General features: G+C 53.9%; 7 protein-coding genes across 7 annotated transcripts; 2 read left to right on the forward strand and 5 right to left on the reverse strand.

The window, feature by feature from the left end:
- Positions 1-207: 207 nt before the first annotated feature.
- On the reverse strand, positions 208-1,616 carry EI97DRAFT_436667 (uncharacterized protein). Its single transcript, XM_033799168.1, has 2 exons — positions 1,227-1,616; positions 208-1,167 (listed from the first exon to the last, which is right to left on the reverse strand). Exons 1-2 carry the CDS (start codon positions 1,494-1,496, stop codon positions 529-531), a joined length of 909 nt encoding a protein of 302 aa, XP_033650272.1. The 5' UTR covers positions 1,497-1,616; the 3' UTR covers positions 208-528.
- A 904-nt stretch (positions 1,617-2,520) lies between these two features.
- EI97DRAFT_425693 (uncharacterized protein) lies at positions 2,521-3,582 on the reverse strand (the record flags this gene model as incomplete). The annotated part of the gene is made up of 1 exon (XM_033797164.1): positions 2,521-3,582. One exon carries the CDS (start codon positions 3,580-3,582, stop codon positions 2,521-2,523), a length of 1,062 nt encoding a protein of 353 aa, XP_033650273.1.
- A 1,258-nt stretch (positions 3,583-4,840) lies between these two features.
- EI97DRAFT_483362 (glycosyl transferas-like protein) lies at positions 4,841-6,262 on the reverse strand. The gene has a single exon (XM_033802095.1). It carries the CDS (start codon positions 6,179-6,181, stop codon positions 4,847-4,849), a length of 1,335 nt encoding a protein of 444 aa, XP_033650274.1. The 5' UTR covers positions 6,182-6,262; the 3' UTR covers positions 4,841-4,846.
- A 1,508-nt stretch (positions 6,263-7,770) lies between these two features.
- On the reverse strand, positions 7,771-9,288 carry EI97DRAFT_351954 (MFS general substrate transporter; the record flags this gene model as incomplete). Its single annotated transcript, XM_033794859.1, has 1 exon — positions 7,771-9,288. A coding segment is annotated over one exon (1,518 nt), but the record flags the coding sequence as incomplete, so codon positions are not given.
- A 1,424-nt stretch (positions 9,289-10,712) lies between these two features.
- EI97DRAFT_436668 (uncharacterized protein) lies at positions 10,713-11,738 on the forward strand. The gene is made up of 3 exons (XM_033799169.1): positions 10,713-10,931; positions 11,126-11,208; positions 11,422-11,738. Exons 1-3 carry the CDS (start codon positions 10,839-10,841, stop codon positions 11,687-11,689), a joined length of 444 nt encoding a protein of 147 aa, XP_033650276.1. The 5' UTR covers positions 10,713-10,838; the 3' UTR covers positions 11,690-11,738.
- Positions 11,739-12,177: 439 nt separating this feature from the next.
- On the forward strand, positions 12,178-13,515 carry EI97DRAFT_436669 (heme oxygenase-like protein). The gene is made up of 2 exons (XM_033799170.1): positions 12,178-12,598; positions 12,678-13,515. Exons 1-2 carry the CDS (start codon positions 12,331-12,333, stop codon positions 13,286-13,288), a joined length of 879 nt encoding a protein of 292 aa, XP_033650277.1. The 5' UTR covers positions 12,178-12,330; the 3' UTR covers positions 13,289-13,515.
- A 6-nt stretch (positions 13,516-13,521) lies between these two features.
- On the reverse strand, positions 13,522-21,008 carry EI97DRAFT_199666 (uncharacterized protein). The gene has a single exon (XM_033793671.1). The coding sequence runs from the start codon at positions 20,760-20,762 to the stop codon at positions 13,761-13,763; it is 7,002 nt and encodes a 2,333-aa protein (XP_033650278.1). The 5' UTR covers positions 20,763-21,008; the 3' UTR covers positions 13,522-13,760.
- Between the last annotated feature and the right edge of the window lie 2,076 nt (positions 21,009-23,084).

Here is a 23,084-nt window from a genome sequence, read left to right on the forward strand (position 1 = left end):
GTGATCCCTAAGATTGTGTGTGGCTTCCATCAGCGGTGACTGTAAACTTTCTAGGTTGAGAGGAGAGTGCCGGAGAGGAAACGAACTACAACCACGGTTGAAATTCAGGTATCACGCTTGTCAACGGTGAAAGCCCAACCGTACGATTGTTCGTACCATTGTGCGGATTCTAAGGATGAAATATATTCACCAGTTGGCAATAAAGTGTCTAAGAATCATGTATATAAAAGAAGCGCTATACTCTCTTTCATCTCAGCTTCTATTCGCAGCTATGTATTAGCATAATACATGCTATTCGCGCCACACGTTATGATATCGATAACAATTCAACTTCTAGATCAAATCCGCAGTCGCGTACGGTAATATTCCTTTACGTTGTGCGCCGGTATACTGCTCTTGGACATTCCCGTAGGGATCTCCCCGGATCCTAGAATAATGTTGGCATACCCCCTGATATCAGGCATGGCAGGCCCGGCCTCGGTGATTATTAAAACATTAAAATCTTGCATAATGTTCAAGAAACTTCTCTCAAGGACTTTGGGAAGAGTGCGGCTCTTTGACTGATTCCGGTCGTTGACGGTCAATGGGTGAGGTTAAAATCTCCACCGTGTCCCGTGTCGCCGACAACTCATGCACACATTCCTCGGGTTGGCTGAATGTTCCTTGATATGCCCACTTCCCATTACTCGGCGGTGTAGCGAACCCTGGAAATTCTTCCGGGGGAAGGATGGCGACACTTTTGTCTTTTTCCGCGTCTAAGGCCTTCTTTCTCCACCGCATTGCTTTTTTCATGAATAACCCCAACCCAATTAGTGCGAGTGCTCCGAACGCTGCACCAATACCTATACCAGCCTTGGCTCCTGAAGATAAGCCCCCGCTCGATGTGGACGGCGTCGTTGATCCTGAGGATGCTTTAGAGGTTGTATTTGGCGACAATGACTGGCTGCTCGTTGAAGAGGTCGGCGTTGAAGTCGCTATACTGGAACTGGAGGAATTGGGCGATGCAGCTGGAATAGGGTCTCCGAATCTCCTAGCGATTGTGTACCGTAAAGCATTACCTCCGTCCGCGCAGCAAGCTGTGTTGTTATCGCCGCAACACCAGGTCAAAGATGAAGGAGTCCCGTCACAAGGCGTCACTTTGATGCTGTTTTCTCTTTGCGATTCACGCTGAATGAGTTAGCCTGAACCGCACTTGTGCATGAAGGTATTCTCTGGCAGGGTTGTACCTCATTCGAGCAAAGCTCCTGGCATCCTCCTTCATCCCAGTTCTTCTTTGTACACGTTTCGCGCCATATATCTTGGTCACGGTTTGATTGGCATAGACCATTTGGCAAACACGTATCCCATTTCGCGCAGCAGACAGTATGAAGCGGATTCGAAAGATCAGAACTGCAGGGCTCGTAGTCGGGACTGGGGTCCTGTGTGCCGTTTCGCCAATAACAAGCACTTTCAACCGAATAGACCAAAGTCAAAGCGAAGAACAAGTGCCTTAACATTCTGCGGGGTCGTGTGCAAAGCCTGCAACAGTGAGGAATAGTTTGAAGGGCAAGATGACACGGTGACATGCTCATATGCAATTCAGTCGGACTTAACTGCGCAAGTTGCTTACTTCTCGCCCAATGCTCCCATTATGGTTGCCATAAATTCAGCTCGGGTCCGGGCCAATACAATACCTGAGGAGACCTTTTCGTGCTGGAGGCACCAGGGCGCAGGGGTTACGCCTGAGCCACATTTTCGAGAAGACCCTAGAATTCGTCCAACTACAGGCAGGGAATTTCCTGGCTAACGTAAGAATGAGATCCAACCATGTGCCTTGTGTAGCGCTCAACAGCGGGCCACAGTAAGCAAACGCCCTGGCCCCCAATGTGCACTACTGTACTCGGAACAACCCTCCAGTGCTGATCAACCGCCGACAGTGGGTGTGATAGGGGGGCTCTGAACGTAGCACAAGTTCGAAGTAATAAGTAGCAATCGCCTTGTTAATTGATAGAAGCAAAGTTCGGTGTTATTATTTTCAAAGGAGACGAATAAGGTTAGAGCTGATGGAAGAGAGATAGTAGGTCGTCTCATAAATCGCTCCTCGGATCTGGTAGTCCAAATGAGTCTCCACTCTGAGGTCCGCGATACCTACCTAAACCGTCACAGCTAACGTAGGAAACAACAGCATCTCACATTGAGCCGCCACGACCCGGGTTTCTAGCCTGCTCCACTTGCATTGTTGACTTTTATTAGCAGTTCTGGTCCTATGGCAAACAAGCAAACGTACTTTGACGTACAATAAAGCCTCAGCGGTAAAGAAGCGGCCATCAGTGCACGATGGTAAGGTGAAAACCTAAAAGCCAACAACTAGTCGATCGCGCAAATCAATCACGGCTCCTGACATATCAGTCTTTCTGTGTACGCACACAGGGCGTGAAAGCTCAAGCAGTGTACTAACAGAGAAGTAACTGTTTCAACAGCCACAGCTGATATTCAAAAGCAGTGATACATGTACGGAGGTAGAGCAAAGCTTTATTAATTCTAGCAGATAGTCCTTTTAGCGTTGCCAGAAAGTGTCCATCTGATGTTCTGTCCGCATGGAGATTCGCGTACAGTGGTCCCATCAACTTTCAGATTGATACTGATATCGCGATTATTTGCGAACTCAGAGCGGGCAGCCAGTCGCACCTCTCCACCTCCGTTGACAGTGCCTCCTCGAATATTGACATTGTAGCAGTTCTCAATGAGAATAGCATTATTCCCATTATTGGCGAGATCTACGGTGCCAATCTGAGCACCACCGGACTGGGAAACACAGAATATACCGCGCCCACCCCCTCGGGATACGACCTTGTCGACATACACATTGGTATTATAACCGCCGTTGAGTTTTCCGTTCTCGTTCGCGAATCGCAGCGTCGCGTAACCGGTCCCGGCCGCGACATTATTCCCGTCTACCAGACCAACACGAGCGTTCGTCGTCTTTTGCAAAAGGAGACCACATTCTTTGACATCGCGTGCAATGACAGAGTTTATCGTGAGTGTGTCGATATTCCAGGTCTCAACGCAGTGACTACCAGCGCCCGTGCAGGTGATTGTGTCCATTTTCACATTGCTGTTCGCGGCCTTGTCACGCTCGAATCGAATCCCCAATCCGCCACTAAGATTCAGATTGATTTTCCCAAGAACGAGGCCCCGCGTGCCATAAAAGCGCAAGCCGAAGTAAGGGTTGCCCGTCATGGTGAGGTAAGGGATCTGTGTCCCTTGTGTGTCGAGCGATTCGATTGCGCCTCGTCCTGCCTTGTTGCCGACATTGATGGTTCCGCATCCCTCAAATATCTTCCCGCTTGCGATTGAGATGGTGTTGGCGCCGAGGGATCCTGAGGCCATGACGGAGACGCGTTGGCCGCTGCTAATTGAGTCCAATGCCGCTTGGATTGCAGCACGATAGTCTGAGCCGGTGTATACTGTGCTTGAACCCTTTGTAGCCGTGAATGAGTTTCCGGATCCAGTAACCTTTGCATCAGGCGTTCCGGCACCGCATTGCGCATAAGCAAAGGGGGCCAGTGCGAGCACAGCGGCGACGATGGAGGGCTGCACCATGGTGGAGAGTTTTGCGCGTTTTCGCCAGAGTTCAACTCAACCCTGAGAGCACATTCCGCTTCGTGGCAGAATGGCGACTTTTTCAATGTTAACTAGAGGTAGGGATTGCGTGCCAAGGTTCTCTGGCCGGGTCAGAGACTATGATTAAATGGGGTTTCGAAGACGGCCATAAATTTCTCCATGAGTTTCAGTCGCCTTGAAAATTAAAGCCAAGCTCCACGAGGCAGAGATCCTCGGGTGTCGAAGCCAGTGAGATGGTGTGAAAGAACAGTTTCCCTCCATTTAGATTTCCCGCGGTACATTTTCCCACCTATATGCACCCCGGATTTCATCCATATAGGGGGCTTTCTCTCGGCAATTTGATCAAAGTACGTCAACCCCGGCGTGCGGCAAACTGACCCTGGTTAGCGACTCTGGAGATAAATTGGCCAAGGAAATATGTCACTCTTCTATGTAGGCTATCGGACTTTTTCAGCGGCTACACCTCTTGCTGCGAGATTCTGGGTGAGTCCTTAGTGAGACAAAGTTCGAGGATATTTGTCCCTCAAGAATGTACCTGGAGTCGTTAGACCAAAGTATCTATAGCTAACGCTTCTCTCGGCTAACGCTAGCTGTGACGTACCTGGGCCACGCCATCTGTTTTCTATGGTTGCCAAGGTAACCCAAGGCTCCTTGGAAGAATTCCCATTGTGAAAGGCAGACCCGATCTTTCGCAAAGCGACAGCAGATTTCTTGCCCTCTGGTAGAAGCGTGAACAGCGTAGTAAGTCGAAAGAGGATTCTAGGGTCTGTGAAAGTTATCGACAAGATTGATTGATCGCAGTTAGATTAAGAGTCAGTGGACTAAGAACTAGACAGGCGTCATTGAAACTGATCAAGCCGACGAGGCAGTGAAGTGTGAGACTGTTGTGGGTAGAATCTCTATCACGAAATATTGAATGAAAACCAAGCCAGGCGGTGTAATATTAACGCAAAGTAAACGAAAACGAAAATAAGTAAGGAAAGCACAAGATGAGACCTAGTCTCAATTCCGGCGCTTGATAAAATGCAAGAAAAAGGCTTCGCGGAATGATTGATGGAGAAGAAAGTATATCCTTCGAGCTCGACCAAATTCCCTCCGCGACTCTACAAAGCAACAGCTCGAAGCCCTCTAGACTGGAATATCTAGAAGAAAGAACGAATAGAAGCGAATGACAGTGTTCCTGTTGAAGATGACGGCGGCTAACCATATTATCTCCAAAAATTGTGGAGGCCCAGGCCTTTGCTTAGTCGTTGTATTTGACGGTGACACTTTGCTCCTCGAGGACGAATTTCCACATCTCATTTGCAGCATTCTTCGCACCATCTATGCTACGCATCTCTTTCCCCAGAGCATGCGCTTTGAGTCTATAACTGGGGTCTCTCAGGATGGTGTTCACAGCGTTTCTGATATTTTTCGCTTTCCAGTTTTGCCTTTGAATGCGTATCCCAGCACCAGCGTTCATGACGTTATCCAGATTCGTTTGTTGCTCAATCTGAAGCGCAACGCCAACCACTGGTTTTCCTGCAGCAAGAGCAGTCTGCACAGTGCCTTGACCTCCGTGTATGACGATGACATCTGCAAGTGCATTTGCCGCAGGTGCTGGGATGAACTTGTCAGTGACTAGAATTCGAGGGTCTCCACCAGCCACTGCTCTGGCATCTTCAATGGCGCAAATGGACGGTGAAGCAAGAACCACGACGTTCCAGTAATCGTCCTTGTACATTTTGAAAGCCTTGATCGCTTCGAAGATCCAGTCCTCGGTTCCAGAACTGCCCATGGCAACAAGAATGGCAGGGCCAGGTCCCTGTGTCATATGGGCAGCAATTTCTGGGTCCAGCTTTGCGTCCGTCTGGTTGTATAAAGGCCCGGTAATGACGATATTTTCTGGAAGTTGATCGGCGTAATCTTGATGGAATATTGGGTGATCATTGACGAGATTGAGATCTGCCATGTTCATGTCGAACAAACTGATTGGTCCTTTGATGGGCCATCCACAGCTTGCAGCGGCTGCACCAAGCCTGTGTTGGCGGAAGATGGGAGCGTTGAGCATCAGCTCACTGCCCATCCACGCAAGACGAGTTCGAAGCGGTCGAGGCAGGCGTGTAAACAGGGGGATAGGGTCCGGCAGGTCCCGAATGAGACCTTCCCCAAAGCTCCGCGGATGAAGGGGTACGGGGAGAAAATTAATGGTGCGGATTCCCATCAAGCGAGCTGCAATGCTGGCCGGCGCCCACATCCCGTGCAAAACCACGTCGGGTTGCAGCTCTTTGAACGCAGCAAGCTGCCCAACAATGAAGGTTCGAGCGAGCTCTTCCGAGCCGAAGAACTCTGGAAAGTCCCAGCCCAAGTCATGGGCTACGCTGATGCCTTTCACGCGCGGTTGCGCTGGGACGATAGGGAACCCGGCATTGGTGATAAGATGCTCGAACCGACTACCACAGGAGAGGAAACTGATCTTGAGGTTGTAGTACGCAGGACAACTATCCCGAAAGGCAGCCGCAATGGCGATGGCTCTGGTAGTGTCCCCGGCGTCTTGGAAGGCGACACTGACAACCAGATGCATGTCCGTAGATGACATGATCTGGACGAACGCCCAGAATAATTTAGGAATAGAAGAGGTAATGGATGTTAACAGCCGATAACGGTGTGGGAATGAACATATGCTGTCACCGTTGATACCTGATGCTCATAATCTTCTGGCTCACTTATATATGCCGATATTTTTGTAGTGAATCAGCATACAATCGCGCTGCTCTCCAATTATCTATTATGAAACATTATACGAGCTTACGGACACCCTGGCGCGTGGGATAATCAGTCGATATTCGATAGCTGAACCAGTGATTTAACTGGACTTGCATACAGGAACGCCACACGCCGGCGCGAAATCTCCCCAAGGATGGCGTGCATCTCAATATAGTCACCGCAGGGATCTCTGTGAGAAAGGACAGAGCGTGCATGGTCGGCTCTACTAAAGTGTGAGAAGCCGGATATACTGATGCTACCACCATGAGCTCTCAGATGAACAGAACCCGAGTACCAGGTTTTTCGAATGAAGAACCCCCCATACCCTTCGGATAATCGGTTCATGGGTCCTTCCTTCTGTTGGTCCACCGTCATGAGATGTACTGTCGGAGTGCCACTTCCAAAGATGCAAATGAGCTTCACCTTCTTTCGCTGTAACAGGTGGGTTTGTGTAGCTGAGCTCGGTTATGAAGCCGGACCAGTGAAACTTCCGACATGAAGAGCCGTAAAAAAGAGTATATTCCCTTTGGGTAATTGTGTCTTGTGTCTCTTAACGGAGGTCTGGTCTTCTTGCTTTAACGTAGAGGATGGCACGGCTCAACAAAATCATTGGCAGCAGAGAAAGTACTCTGCGGCAAGGCCGATAAATTGTGTATGCAACGTAGTAGCCGAGATCAGCTAATAATAGCGAAAGGCTAATGAAGAACTATTGCGTCACAGAATCAGGCACGGATTTTGGCCTTGCTTAAAAGACGCGCTTCGGAACCTTGACTAGCTATCAAGTGCCTGCATATGCAACGCAATCTACCTCGCTCAAGTTTCACGGAATGTAGATTGATTTGTACGCGGTTCCCGGGAGTTGCCCGGACCTTGATAGATTGTGACACGATGATGCGGGCAAAACGCAGACCGCGCAGACCCGCAGGATACATACTATCTCACCATGTAATCGCCGAACCATTCCATTAGAGTCCGTTCCACGAGCAAGGCAGAGCACCCGAGACATTGGCTCAGCTTCAGCTCGCTCCCACGAAACATTTTCGTACACTATCCGAACAGGGGAAATGCCTGGCTGAAGTCTCGGCTCCCCATCGATACGTCTTATCATTCTATCACCCAATGCAATATGTGCTTCTATGGAATATAGGCGACCAGAACTTTAAACATTTATTCGGGAACCCTACTAATGCACTCTGACAAGGGATGCTGCCGTGAAACTTGCCTTGCATGGGACCCGAAACCTTCAACCAGAATCGCCTGTCAAGAGATCCTAGGAACTGATGGTGGAGGAGCTGATATCTTATCGTCTTTCAGGTGTGACGAGGTCGTGGACCGTGGCGTAGAAGGAGGGAAGACTTGATCCTCACTAAAGACCTCCAATTCGAACTGCTCGTTACCTCGCGTGTTTCCTGAGGAACCGCCGAGCTTTTGGCCCTCTTTCACGCTCCTCCATTCCATGCCCAATGCCGCCGGAACCGAGAAGCAGGCCACTATGAAAACCGCCAGGAAAGGCCCCTTCGTCAGACTGCTGTTGTAGGCCTCCAGCACTCGAGGAAGCAATTTCTCGGGGATCGCGCTTTTGAGTTCTGTAGCCCCGGCATGAACTGTTTTGTCCGGATCAACTCCTTCAATGCGCTGCAGGCCCCGTAGAAACCTGTCGAGAAATGTGTTTTGCCCTACGGACGCAAAGAGCGCTCCTCCCAATGTTTGGCACAGAGATAATAATGCGATCCCCGTTGGAATGTCCTTCTTCGGAAGAACAACTTGGACTGCTAGGTTCGGTTGTTGCATAGTGAACCCGACTCCTAATCCTAACAGGACTTGGTAACCGATCCACTTATCGCTGCCGCTGGTGATAGCCCACGTGGTAAGTAAGCCAGTGCCAGTGATCAATAACATGCCGCCGGCAATCATAAAAGGCGAGTAGTAACCGATCTTTTGCACAGCTGCGCCGGATGATACGGAGCCTACAACGACCGAAAGAACGAGCGGGATCGTTCGAATACCAGACTTCATTGCATCGACTCCTTGGACGGCCTGAAACCAGACAGGTATATAAAGAGCGCAAGTGAGCATTGTTGCGCCGACACAGAATTGGGAAAGTCCGCCAAAAGCCACGCTCCTCTGAAAGGCAATCTCGGAGGTGATGGTGGCCGTCGTCTTTCTCGTGTGATACTGCCAGAGGAGAAATGCTAGGAGCAATATGGCGAAGACTACCAATAAAGCAATGATTCTGCCGTCGTTCCACGGGTACTTTGTTGCTCCCCATTCCAAAGCAAGAAGCAGACAGACGATGGTGGGCAGGAGGAGAAGAGTACCGATAGGGTCAAGATGTTGTGCTGTCTTTTTCCAGCCGAGACTCTCCTTCTTGTCTTGGATGTGCAGGAACCGAGACACGATGATAATCGTGAAACCACCCAGGGGCAGGTTTATGAAGAAGCACCACCTCCAAGTTGCTCTGCTTCCAGTGAAAGCTCCACCGAGCAATGGACCAGCGACGGAGGCAACCCCAAAGCACACACCAAAGAGCCCATTGATGAATGGACGCTTATGTAACGGAACAATCTCCGTTATTATGAGAACCGCGCCGGTATAGATCCCGCTACTTCCTACCCCCGCGACCGAGCGCCCAATGATCAGGGCTTTCGAGCTAGGCGCTGCGCCGCATACAGCACTGCCAATCTCGAACAGTGCAATGGAGGCGAGGAAGACCCATTTGGTGGCGAAGAACGTGTATATACGGCCATAGAAGAGAATGAAGCCGCATGACGTTAGCATGTAGGCGGAACCGTACCATCCGATATCCGAGATGGAGTTGAATTTGTTGGTAATTTCGGGGATGGCTGGGCCAATGATTGTGCGGTCGAGTGCGATGAGGAAGATGGATATATACAATGATGCCAGAATAACTGCGAGTTTGGCGGGAGGCGGATATACCGGCTCATGTGAGCGAAGAGGAGACAAGTCGAATCTGCCATCAAGAGATGGGTCTTTGGAACCCTTCGAATGTGGTGGCCTCTCAATGATCGTCGCGCCAGACCTCAGTGAAAATGTGCTCTCATGCGTGTTGATAGATCTTCTGCTGATTGAAGACTTTATACTGCTTTTCGATTTGATGGAACGTGGCGAGTTTCGAGCGACAATATATTCCTCCGGAAAAGTGTGATGCAGTCGTGGGAATGGAATTCCGTCGGACCTTCTTCTCGGCGCTATGCGCATACTCTCAGGTTGATTGAGAGATCCGATGAGATTATCGATGACATTTCCATATTCTGCGCCAATTGGGGAATCCCTCAAATCGTTCTTGCCCGATGACCTTGTACCGTCATCTTGCTTCGTGTATGATGTGTTACAGTGGCATTGTCTTTGGGGACGAACCGGATATCTTCCTCTTTCCTTCCGCCTCGATTCACCGGAGCGCCAACTTTCTGTGCTGGAAGGTAACGTACACCTGCCATTCTTTTGGTAGACTTTTCCCTCATCCTCGGTGGATGGTTGCGGTTCCAGCGAAATAACTGCCGGCTGAAACTCCAATGCGGTCCTGAACGATTGCACCGATTCTGGTCTCAATGACATATCTGCGACCGAAAAGATGAGGAAAGATTGAGAGGAGATGAAGATTGTCCAGCGAATTACGGCAGCTACAGTATAGGTGGATGGAAACACCAGACGGGAGCCGCAGTGAAGATTCCTCAACTAAATTGAGGTTATGATTAGTTGCAATCACGGATTTTGGGGATCTATCATAGCTAGTATATCTCTCGTATTTCGGGAGACTAGAGCTGAGATAACCTGCGGTAGAACCACTGTCCAGCCACGCAATATGCTGAGATTTGCTTCGGACAGCGTAAGCCATCGGAACACAGTGGGGTGCCGTTACTCTGCATTGCCACGCAATAAGCCAGCGCCATTGAATCACAGTAGAATCGATGACGTCCCCTTCCTTCACCGGCTGGCGGTCATTGCCTGTACCCTAGTCCCCAAAAATCAGGTGTGCGAGAGCTCACACTGTAAGCTGTGAATGATCTGAGGGTGTGGGTATTCGGTTTGGGGATCTAAGGGTAATCCGGGAGTATACTATGGTAGAATGCATTTCGAGTAAACATCGTGATAAAGTATACGCAATAATGCCCAGTAATACGTACGACGAAATGCCCGATAGATGGGCGGGAGCACAGTTTCCACTAAACTTTACGCCAACCCACCCTTCCCGGCATGCTATCTTTATCGATAAAGCCCCCACGCATCGCGTGCACCTCCATCCGAGCACTGACATCACACCATCTCAACATCCCAACTTCATCCTTCTATCCTCAACATCCCGCCCAACTCGACCTACACACCTACGAACCATTACCGCCGCCGTCATTGCAATCAATTGAAGCGGAAAGTGTGCTCGGCGTAGCATCTGCTCCGACCTCGCAAACAACTTTTGGCCGGAAAATCGTTGAGGTGCGATCGATATTAATGGGAAAACGGTAACGGACGGCATGGTGCGGTATAATGGGACGATGAAGAGCGAGGAGGAGACGAATGAGGCGGCTTGGGAGGCGGCGAGGGGCGCGGTGGTTGGGGCTGCGAAGGTATGTTTTATGAGCGTTTTTTCTTCTTTCCGGAGCAGAAGATACGTCAATTGAATTGTGGAGTGTTGGTTATATTGGGATTGAAGGGTGATGTGGTCCTTGATGCAGCTGTATTGTGGGAAGAGGGACTGACGTATGAGCGGGGGGAAAGGTTGAGTTTGGAGATTTGTACACTTACTAACGTTCTCTGTTAGTGGGGCATATTTGCTGCTGCTGCTGCAGGCCTAGGATACACCTTCTCGCCGTTATATCGTAGTCTGACTATCCAATTCAAAGTGTAAGTCTCGTTCCACTTATTTCTCCACCTCAGTTGCATTCTCTCTGCCACTGCTAGTCCATCTCCACCGAAACAAGAACAACAAGGACACCACTTCCAATTTGTCTACTATGCCCCACAACTCTCATCATCGTTCAATCAATCTCCTCGTCCATCTATTCTCGCCTCTCTATTTTCATCCTATGTCCGTATTTTCTACCAACACCGCTACAGCTACCTCCAAATGTCCGGCATGATCCTCGGCGGCATGATCGAAGCCGACAAGCGCATCATGGCCTACGAGCACCGCATGCGGCACTACAAGCGCATGGCGCGCGACATGGAGCTGTGGCGCCGGTACGAGGAGGAGTTTGAGGAGAGGGGCACGCCCGGCGTGGGTGGCGAGGGGAAGGTGAAGAATGTGAATGCGGGTGCAAGTGCGAGTACGAAGCCAGATGCCAATGTAAGCGGAAATGGAAATGGGGACGGTTCAAAAACATAAGGAAGGGGAAGAGTGTTGGAGACTGGGTAACAGGTGTTGGTGCGGCGCTTGTATATATATTGGCATGATTGGTAGGAGTTGAAGCGATGTATTCCAAGGACAACTTATAGAATGAATCAGTTCCACAAGCGGATTCAAGATCGCCCCAAGAGCATTTCCAAGCAGCATGCAAGGGCTACAATATTCGTATTGGCTACACTCGTGGTCTCCCCTTATACTTCTGATTCCGAGTTCCGACACAGCGTTCCGAATTCCGATAGAAGGAGGGATGGAAAAACGTGGGAATATGTGTACGTCCTCGCTCCCTAAGTACAATGGCATAATGAAGACATACACAGGCCCTGAACATGATCAGCTTGCGCTGTACTTGATAGGTAGCCTACCTTCTCGCGTGCTTTTTACTCCCCCAAAACCGTGATATGGGTGCCTCGCGACTTGATCGGTGACGCAACATGCGGGGCACCTATAATTTGAGCTCCAGCTGCATGCATGCATCAAATATCCCCACTTCCTCCAATTGCAAAAACCAAAAGAAGAAAAAGAAAAGGGAAAGAACAGAACAAAACAGAAATACACACCACCTCCATTCCCCATCCATATCCACCTCACCCAACTCATCATCGCCATCCAACAAAAAAACCATGCCACCACCCCCCTCCAACAACCCTCAAACCCTAACCGCACACCTCCTCTCCCTCTTCCCCGCGCACTTCACAGCCGCGACGCAAACCCCTTTCCTCCGCGCAGCCGCCACCAACGCGCTCCCCAAACCTCTGCTCGACAAATGGCTCGCCAACGACCTGCTCTACATGCGCGCCTACATCAAGCTGGCAGGGTACCTGCTGCAGATTCTCGATTTGCCGGCCGCGGCCGCGGCTGCGAGACCTGCACCGGCGCAAGAAGGAAATGGTAAGCTTGAGGGCGCATCATATATATAATACTATGTATTAGATGTGGAAACTGACGAACACGGTTTCCATCATCGTAGAGACGGAAATCGCAGACTCCATCTCGCACCGCCTCGTCGACTGGCTCGTCGACGCCCTCGTCAACATCCGCCGCGAGGAGCGCTTCTTCGCCTCGGTCGCGACAAAGTACAACATCGACATCTCGCTGGCTGCATCTGCTCCGGGCACGCACGCCTCGGAGGTCGACGACAGTTTGAAGATCGCCGGGTTGAGGAAGTTCGAGGCGCTGGTCGGGGATTTGACGAGCCATGATGATGGGAAGATGGGGGAACAGCAGCAGCAGCGGGTTCTACCATGGCTTGAAGGCGCCGTCCTCTTCTGGGCGACGGAGAAGGTGTATCTTACGGCTTGGAGGTGGGCGGCGGAGCAGGCCGGAGGTGCTGCTGTTTCTGCTCCTCAAGGTGGTGCCGAGGTGCTGGATGTCATGAAGACGGAGTTTATCCCCAATTGGACCAACGACGAGTTTGTCGAGTTCGTGGAGACGCTGGAGCGCATTGTGAACGACGGGGTCAGGGAAGCCGTCGGCGGGGATCAAGGGAAATGGGAAGACGTCATGCGGAGGGCCGAGGGAGTCTGGAGGAGGGTGCTGGATGCTGAAGCCGACTTTTGGCCAGAGGTTGCACATGTTTGAGGGGCAGGGTTCCTCTGCATATTGAAAAGCCTGGAACGTATATATTTTCGACCTCGTTCCATCGAGACGTCTTTACTTATAACACCCCTGCTCTCATCCTACTCTTTCTATGTACACGCGCAAAAAGCAGCGCTGGCTCGCAAACGAAAAGCACTCAGGCAAATCAAATCAAAACCAGAGGCAAGGAAAATACCAAAAGCAGCGTATACAACCAAAACAACCACAACTACCACAACTCCAAGCCCTAAACATGACCAAAGGCCAGTGTAAATGCCCACAGCTCCCCCTTTTCAAAGCTAAATCACGTTTCTCCTGATCCTTCCAAACAGAAAAGATGGAAGCGTAAAAGACGCGACAAAGTGCCTCCCAATATATGATGAGAACCCTGCCATATACACAATATGCACCTTCAGCGCTACAACACCGCTTCAATGCAAAGAAAACTCTAGATGCACACAGATCCATCGGCCGCCTACCGCTGATGGGGTTGCCATCTCTCGTGGCCCCGCGGCACCGCACTCGCCCAATCCATCGGGCCTCCATGGCTTCCTCTGTGCTCATGCTGCGGTTGCTGCGGGACGGTCGGAGGTGGCGGCGGTGGCGGCGCTCCGGACATCCCGCCCTCTCTCCTCATCATCTCGTCTCTATATCTCGCCCCACCGTCACGGAGCTCTTCGTTGCGCAACCTAGCTTGCTGATGGTAGGCTTGCTCCTCACGTGCAAACCTCTCGTCGCGTGTGGGGTAAGCATCGAGATATTGGTGACGAGGCTCTTCCGGAAGTCGCTGTCCGTACGCTTGAAGGCCAACGCTATCGGCCAGTGGTGTTGCTTGACCCATGGGAGGGCGCATTGACGTCTGCTGAGGATGCTCAGATCGCGATAGGGGCGTATGAGATCGGGGGTAGCCGTGGGCACCAGGCGGCCACTGTGTTTCCTGATGTGGCGGATGCTGCCCCGTGGATCGTGCCATTTGCTCACGCAGCAGCATATCTGTTCTCTGCGAGAGTTCCCTTGACGAATCGCGATCATGCGTCTGGGGATTGTATTCGCGGAATGTGTCCCTGGGTCGGTATGGCTCGACAATGCTACCAGCTCTAATCTGGGCATGAGGCGGTTGAATATCGCCGGGCGTCTGGGGCTTAGAGAACGGCAAGTTGGCGGTAGGCATCTGCGACTGCTCCTTTCGGTCGTGCGTATCCCTTTGTTGTCCCGCGTTGGGGTAATGAAGGGTTGCTCGCATGCCAGCAGGTCCGCTGTTCTGTAAACTGCCACCTGTAGGCTCTACCTGGGCGTAAGGGTTCGGCTGTAATATCTGCGAGGAGCCCGGCGTGGCTTGGCCATCGGACGGGACATGTCGGCTTTGATGCGGAGGGCCGCTGATACTAGACGCTCGGGAGTGCATATGTGGGGAACCGCTGTAGGCATTGGGCGGCGGAGTGTTATAGCGAGGACCGCTATGCTGAGCAAGCAGAGAGCGGTGAGTCCCGTGGATGCGGTTTTCACCAAATCCGGGCTGCGCCAGAGACGAGTGAGGAGAATTGACGGGCGCAGATTGCTGCGCCGAGCCTTGCGCTGGATGGAACGTCTGCCTCTGTTGCCAGCCATCCCGCGGGCTTGCCCTTGCTCCTTGCTGCTCATTGGTTTGATCGATGATCTGCCGACTCGCTGAAAGATGGGCAGGATGCTGCTGATGGACCAGTGGGTGTGGTTGTGAGTATGATGCCCGTAGATATGCAGGTTGCGAAGTAGCGGCTCCGTAGAACTCAGACCTTTGTGTTGTCTGGGTGGGAGGAGGAGGTGCGACTGGTTGGTGTTGTTGAGGCGTAGGGGGTTGGGAGGGCACCTCGGTGGCCTTCTTGCGCCTGGGTTCCTCTGGTTCATCAGCATTCAGCAAGGAGAGGAGACTCGACTTTTTAGGTTCGGTAGGAGGTCGGGGTGGCGCTGCCGGAGCCGGTGCCGGCGCCGATGTCTGAGCGCTTGTTGGAGGAGGCTGTGGATAGGTGGGAAGGTGAGCCTGCACCTGGGCCTGGGAATGTGCATGTTGGATACGCTGAGTATGATGAGGATTGGATGCTTGGGCCGATATAGAATAATGACGTGGCTCTTCCTTCACTGTAGGTGTGACGAGAGTCGATCGAGACGGAAGTTGCTGTGGCGCTGCCATGGATCCAGGAGGCTGACTAATCATTTGCTGTTGAGGCTGACTGGTCGTCGGTGGGTAGGCGGGCATATACCGATGCTGAGACGGTCTTCTTTCAGGGGAGCCAGGCCCAGAACTGGCGCGCATCATAGACATACTCGGACCTGAGACGGCGACACTTGAGGACGGCTGCCTAGCAAAAGCCGTGTCCATCGACAAACGTCGCGAATGCGTCTCGAACCTTAACTGAGCTTCCCTCTCGTGCTGCTGTTCCAACCTGATCTGAGCCTCTCTTTCATGCTGATGCGAACGGTAAATAGTCGCGGCGTTCGGCTCCTGGCTGCGAATTTGCGGAGGCATTTGTGCTTGGAGCTGTTGTTGCAGCGGATGAGGAGGGTGCGTCAGAGGTGGCTGTTGCGGAGGGGCGCGATTCTCAATACGCAGCGGTTGATCGTCAGAGAAATAACCAGCCCTAGGTCCAATGTGATGTGACTTGCGGTGGGAATGGGCAGGCTGTAGGTGCTGTACCTGGATACGTTGTTGTGGTGCTGGTGGTGGAGGAGGGGCCGGAGGAGAATGCCGAGGTGGCCCTGATGGAAGAGCAGCCAAGGGTGTTTCGACCATTGACCCGGCTCCAGGCGCAATCGACGCCGCTTGCATTGGAGTCGTAGCAGTACTTGGGAAGCGAAGAGGAGCGTGATGTGACGGAGAGAAGGTTGGGTGCGCAAGAGGATGGATCGGGGGCGATTTAATTGACTCGGCTACCTCAGGGGTAGGCGCCAGACTTCGAGGCGGAAGAACGGCAGGGTTATCGTACCGCCGCTTGGGGGCTGGAGTAGGCGTCGGCGGTGGACCGAGATGTTCTCCTCGCTCACGCCTCCTGTCGGCTTCGTTTGCCAGCTTCTCCAGATCGGGGCTGCTTCCGGATTCGACCAGCCTGAGGTATTGGTTTTTGACCATTGTCTGCGATTTCGTTTTCATATGCTCGGCAATGGCGGCGAAATCCGTCCCAAAATGGGCCACATTCCGGTGGAAGTCGTTCTGTTCTGTAACGGACCAGTAGCTGGAAGGGCCTGGTCGACTAGTCGTGTTGGATCTGGGCCGTTCCGTAATCGTCGGCGGCAGGCCGGCTTGGGTAGCAAGTTCGTTGTGAGGGATCAACTGGTCCTCCAAAGGTGTGGGCTGTAGAGATGGAGTGAGCAGAGGAAGCTCTGCTGGTTGCTTGCCGGGTTCGTCTTCTGCTTTGACGCCTAGGCCCACGTCCCTTTCCTTCTTATCGACTTTGCCAGGAGACGGTGCCGGTGCGACCGCTACAGGTTGTTGAGCCTTTTGCTTCCGGCCACCCTTCTCTCTCGCCTTTCCACGTTTAGGCGCTTTCTCTTGCGGCCCGTCCAACTCGTTCTGTCTACGTTGGCGTGCAGGTGTTGGGGTGGCTCCCAGCGAATCCACTTCAGTATCATTGCCAAAAGTTGGAGCCGCTTGACGGCGGGGTCTACCAGTGTCAGTTAGCGCAAGCGGTGTATCATCTCCTTGCTCAGTACGGTCAACCTGCGCGCCACGCCCGCGTACGGCTGTCTTTTTTCTGGTTCCTCCAGCACGTCCTCGCTTGTATTTCTGTTTGAATTCTCTGCCCCACTTTGTGGCATAGTAGTGGTTGATTGTATCCTTGTATGTACGGCTTGTTCCCAGTTCCTTGTGCAAGATCTCTGCCAGCTTTCCCCACTTTTTCGCGTACTGATCTTTGTAATGCTGAACCATGACCTTGTGCTCCTCTTCTGTGAAGTCATCCTCAGGCGGCTCGTAGTGATAGACAAATATGCCCTGGCCGGGCTCGCGTTGGAAGTTGGTGTCGATGAAACATCTCCTCTGAATGTCATAGGCAGTCAGCATGGTTGGCACAACTGCTTCTCGCTCAGGATCCCAAGAAGACTTCTGCGTTTCCTTATCTCTCTTGCCCATTCGCTCCTCCTCGGCCGTCTTCAGCGACTCTTTGATGGCCTGCTCCAAGTCTAACTCTGTTGCGAAACGGCCCCCGTGGCCGCGGCGACCGTGGGTCGGCTGTCCATCCAGCAGAGCAGCTGTCGTGGAGCCTGCAGCATCGGGCGTCGTCGCCTTCAGTGAGCCTTCGGCAGACGGCTGAATATCATGATCGTCCTGACCTTTTTGCTGATCGAGTTCCTGAACATGAGCACGCCAATTCCTGTACGTTTCAGCATACTCCTGCAACACCTCTTCTGGGCTCCTTTCCGGCGCCGTTGCCTTCCGTAACATATCACGGATACCCACCAACACGGACTCGGGTATTGAAGGGCGATCAGGATCGAGCTCAGACGGGGGAGTCGGCGGGGCCGACGCAAGGTAAGGTAGGGAGCTGAAGTCAGGAGGGGTAGTTTCTCTGTCGGCAGATCTATCTTTCCGAAGGCGAAGGGTTCGTGTCGCTGGGGCCATGCGAGTCTGTCCCTTCCCCTCCACGTCATGATCCCCACTCTCCTCGGCCTTGGGCGTTGGGAGCTCGGCCTTGGATATCGGCAGCTCAGCCGTGACGGTTTCCAGCAATTGAATAGGGGCGGGAGTGGGTGCCGTCTCTTCCGCAGGGGCAGTCTCTTCATCCACAGCCATCGGCTCTCCTTCGTCGGCGGAAGGTTCATTGGCGGCAGGTGTGGGTACCTCGTTCATAGCTATTCCATCTTCTGCCTTGGACACAGAGGGTTCGCCCGGCAAATGTTCCAGACTCAGAGAAGACAAGAGCATGATCTCTTGCAAAGGTGTAGTGGCGCGTAATCGTGAGGCACTCAGATCTACTAGCCTGGATTCCAGGAGAGCTTTCTCACGTTTATATTTGGCTTCGGAAGTCGCGAAGTCCTCTTCGTCCAACAGGAAATCATCATCGGAATCATCCATGGGCAGACCTTCTGGGACAACCGGCGCGGAGGCTGCCTGCTCCATCCGAGGCGATGCATCCGGCATAGATGTATCGGACGAACGTCTGGCCTTGGCAGGGCTGCGCTGGGGGGAGGGCGCCTTTACCGGCTGAGGAGGGACCTGAATTTTTGATAGCGAGGCTTCGCTGGCGCGATGCGCTGCTATACCGTCGACTCTTGTTTGTTCAGAACGTTGTGCGTCCGAGGCCGCAAAACTAGCTTCTAATCTCGGGGCTTTCGGTGCTGAGCCAAATGCTCTCTCGCGGTCTTCTGTGGGAAACTCCCGTTTGGCGGGGACAATTGGCGGCCGATTGAGATCAGGCCTTACCCATTGGTTACTCTTTCCCCAAGGATTCCGTGGCCCTCCAAAGCCTGGACGATCGGGAGGTGCGTACAGGGGAGGGCGTGGAACGAGAGGAGCCCTGTCCGCCTTGGGGCCGGTGGGGATATTCATCGGTGTGCTTTTTGGAGACGCGCTCATGGGCAAGGACTTCCGGGGACCCAGAGGTATTGTCCCAGAGGAACTCTCAGCGACGGTGTGTGAAGGGGGTGGCGGTCTTGAGAAAGCTGGTGCTACGTTCATCCGGGGCCCAGCTGGAGGTCCACCGGGAGGAATCTTATGCCTGGCCCCTGGTCCTGTAGGCAGGATATTGGCGGGACCTGCTGTCGGCGCCAAAACTCTGACATCTGCGAGCTCAGGCGCAGACAAATTGGTTGGGGCCGTGGATGGAGGCATGACCGAACGTCCGCCAGCGTCGGTGCGCTGCGCCTCAATGATATGTGGCTTGCCTTCTTTGACATGATGATCGTCCGTCTGGGGCCTGTCCACCCTGTCGGCTTTAGGTCCAGTGGGAGGAACCGTAGAAAGGCCCGAAGGTATAGCGGGCTTTGAGACAGTGGCAGACGCTGGAGCAGGGTTTGGTGCAGAGACTGGAGCGGAGACGGGTGCAGACGCGGCAGCAGAGGCTGGCGCAGAGACTGGTGCAGGGAGCGGAGCGGAGACTGGTGTAGAGGCAGGTACGGAGACTGGGGCAGACGGGGGAGCAGAAACTGGTGTAGAGGCGGGAGCAGAGACTGGCGCAGACACGGGAGTGGAAACTGAAGCAAAGGCGCGAGTAGAGGTTGACGCAGGGACGGGAGGAGGGACCAAGGAAGGAGCTGACGCATTGCCAGAGGATCCCGAGCCGGAAGCAGACGACACCGGCGGGGCAGCAACGGCTTTTGGTGCAGGCGCGCCGCTAGCCGGCTTCGAATCAAGTGCGGGGTTTCTCCAGACATTGGAGACGAATCCAAAATTCGGGACGGAAGCTGGCGGGGACGATGCGCGGGGCCCATATCTTTCCTTGGAGAGTTCGGCTCGGCTGGCAATCAGGTCGTTCTGATCCGCTTGGCGCCGTGCATCTTTTGCACTGGGGGCCTCCGCGACAACAGAGGACCGGCGCGAGTATGCGTCTACGAAGGAGCCCGCTCGTTCATTGGTACTGGAGTGGTGCGCCGAGTGTGGCGTATTGGGTCCTGTCGCCGTGCCTGGTGGATTGCGAAGGTCCGTACCAGCACTGGTGCGGTGTGTATCTAGACTTCGGAGAGCTGGCTTCAGAGCGGCGGAGCCCTGATAGGAGTCATAACGCCGAGGTTCGTCGTCACGTCTATCGAAACGGCGGTCATCACGGTCCCGCCGGTCGAAGTCGCGCTCGTCCCGTGCATCTCTTTCCCGTCGTATAGGGTCTCGGGAACGGCTCCGAGGGCGGTATACACGGTCCCGGGGGTCATGGTGGCGGTCTCTTTCGTCGATGTAGCCACGGCCCCGAGGTCTAAAGTCGCCACCGAAATCTCTCCCTCCACGGCCTCGGCCACCGATACCACTTCCACGGTACGATGATCCGGTTGTAAGCGGGGGGTCGGAATAGGTTGAGCCTGCCGATAGGGGACCATCTCGTGAGTTGCGCCTTGCACGGTCAATGTTTAGAGAATAGTCTCTGGAATCTCTGACTGGAGAGCGTCGAGGAGGAGGGGATGGCCGCCTCTCCCGAAAGTCCCGGTCGCGGTCACGGTCAGCACGCCAATGGTCCCTTGTGTTGTGGTCTCTTGAGGTGAGTGTGGTTAGCGGAGGAGCATCCCTCAGCGATGGCGGACCGTCGCCACGGCCGGAAAATGCTCGCCTGGGTGGGTCACGTGGTCCCGAGGGAACGGCAGGTGGTCCGGAGGGAGAAGGCCTGGCGGGGTCTGCTAGGGACTTTGGACCGCGAGGGACGTCTCTAGGGGAAAATGACACCGAGTCGGCGCTGGGCCTGTGGGAGTCGCCTCCTCTTGGAGCGTAGGTGCTGCCTGTATAAGTCGAGGCACGCCGGTCGCGGTAAGGCGATCTCTCGCGCGGGTACCTGCTAGTGTTGTCCGGGTACCGGGAGGAGGACATGTTGATGAGCTGGAGAGTGCGTCGTGCCTACGTCGCGGGGACATGAGAACTGTGGCGTATCGAGATGCAAACAAAAAACACCGCTTTGGGCCCGAAGCTCGCAAGGGGTTGTAGCGGCCGCTAGAGGGAACCAAGTGAGCGCCAGGAATAGAAATGCAACGGAGCCAAAGGAATGGAGTGCTTTGAGCCGCAAGAGTCGTCGGCGATGACGGCGACTGGTGTCAATGTCCCCGTTGAAGGCTCTGTAGGGCTGCAGGTGAGGTGCTTTGTGATGGCGACGGTGGGTGACGCGCCAAGGATCCACCAGAGCGGGAGCTTTGGATAAGTTCGGCAGGGACGGCGCAGTCCGTGCACGACTAGTTAGTTGGCGAAAGAGGAAAGCGCGCTGGGGAGGTGCAGCCGCATGGATCCGAAGCGACCCTGGAGCGCACCTGGGGCACGACCCTCTCACACGCAACTGTCCAGGGAGCCACCGAAGGTGCCCAGCGGCTGATGAGGGAGGTCCGCAACGGGACCTTCTGCAGTCGAGGCAGACGCTGCAGCTGCGTGCGGGCGGCGACGACGGGAGGTGCACACGCAGAGCGACGTGGGGAGCAGAGAATGAGTGGTTCGGGATGGAAGCGGACGAAGGAGTCGACTCGGAGAAGGCTGCCTGCGGTTGTTGACGTGGCGCTGAGATGGGATTTTCTTCAAGAGAGCGGACACCGGCAACAAACAGGCCTACCGGAGCTGGCGGAGAAGGAAGGGGGGGTTCAGCCGACGAGAGCGCTGGCGCAGTCGTGCGGCATGTCTGGGCGATGAGGACGAAGAGAAGGAGGAGGAGGTGGTGGTGGTGATGATGATGGTGATGTTGGAGGTGGGAGGAGAGTTGGACTCGCAACACGAGAAGAGACGAGACGAGAGAGAGAGAGATGAGAAAAGCCGGACTGGGCCACAGGACTGGTTCAACAGGGTTGGCCCGGGCTAGGTGTGTGGGTGTGGGTGCTTGCTGCTGAGGTCCAAATGCCCCCTCCCATGGACGCACAAGCCTGGATTCTACCTTCTGAGAGAGAAAAAGGCCATCTAATTCGAATCCGGCAACGGGCGCCTCTCCTGCACGTCGCGCACGTCGTTGCACGTCGCCGGTGGACTCTGGCATCGGTCCGCGACCGCTGGTTTGCTGCCGGCTTGGAGACTGACAGGGGCTCGGTTCCCCCAAATCGCGCGCCCCCTCCCCTCCCCCCCCGCCCGCCACCTGAAACGCTACGCAGGGCGGGTGGGTGGAAGCATCGTCGAACGGGTTCCCACGAGCTCCCTTCACCGGCAGTGTCACATCCATCGCTTGTTCAAAGGTGGTATCGCTGGTCCGCCATGCGCTCCTTCTCCCTTTCCTCCATCGGTTACGACCTTACTTGTAAGTACAAGTACAATAGCTCGGCCGGTGGAGGCGGAGGCATCTTGTTGGGTGAACCTTGGGACGATAGATCGGCAGCAGCGCGTGCCAGGGTTCAAAGTCTTGGCCCACTGGCCCTGGTCGTGCCACAGCCGCATTCATCATTTGTGTGTGGCATCATCAGCCAGTCGCACTGGCAGTACGGAGCATATATTAGGAGGATGAGGAGGGGAGACCTCGCGGAGCGCTGCCGAAGACCATCGACCGATACGGTGAACCCCTCAGACGGCGGGTTGCATAATGCGATACGGGAGTATTGTGTAGAGTTCGGATGGAAGCCTCGGGGAGAGGTAGGAGATGACAATCACTGCAGCGCATCAGGCAACCGAACACTACCACGCTCCTGCTTACCCAGCTGAAAAAAGTCCTTAGTTGCACCGTCCTGACTTCCCAGTAGATGCCCTGCCTCTTCCTCAAGGAATGAAGCACCTCGCTGATTCTGTGCTGCTCAATAAATAACAATACTTTTCGGATTTGTTGCTGCGAGGTGGATGTCTGTGCAGCGAAGCGGGCGCAGACCCTTGCTGGAACACAACCCCTGCTGCCGCCAAGCTGCAAGATGCCGCGCCGGCCACGTGATGCTTCTCGAACATATCTCGAACAGCGGCCAATCATATTCCTCATAGCAAATCTTCTTTATATTTTCTCAGACGCTGCAATCCATCATTTGCACTACTTCCCAGCAGCCCGGAAAAGACAGCAAAACCAAAATCAACGGCGCAGCCTACATCCTCCCGAGTACCCGCAGACGATTATTAACCCACCACTTCGCTACATGACCATGGGCAGCCCCGCACAGGACGCACCCCCGCTGGGTGCAGCCGCTGCTGTGCTGAAGCCATCAGATCCTGTCCCTGAAGGTGCAAGGCCAGTACAGGGCGTGGATTTCG

Source organism: Westerdykella ornata (genome assembly GCF_010094085.1).
Source record: "Westerdykella ornata strain CBS 379.55 unplaced genomic scaffold EI97scaffold_34, whole genome shotgun sequence".
Lineage (NCBI taxonomy): Eukaryota > Fungi > Ascomycota > Dothideomycetes > Pleosporales > Sporormiaceae > Westerdykella > Westerdykella ornata.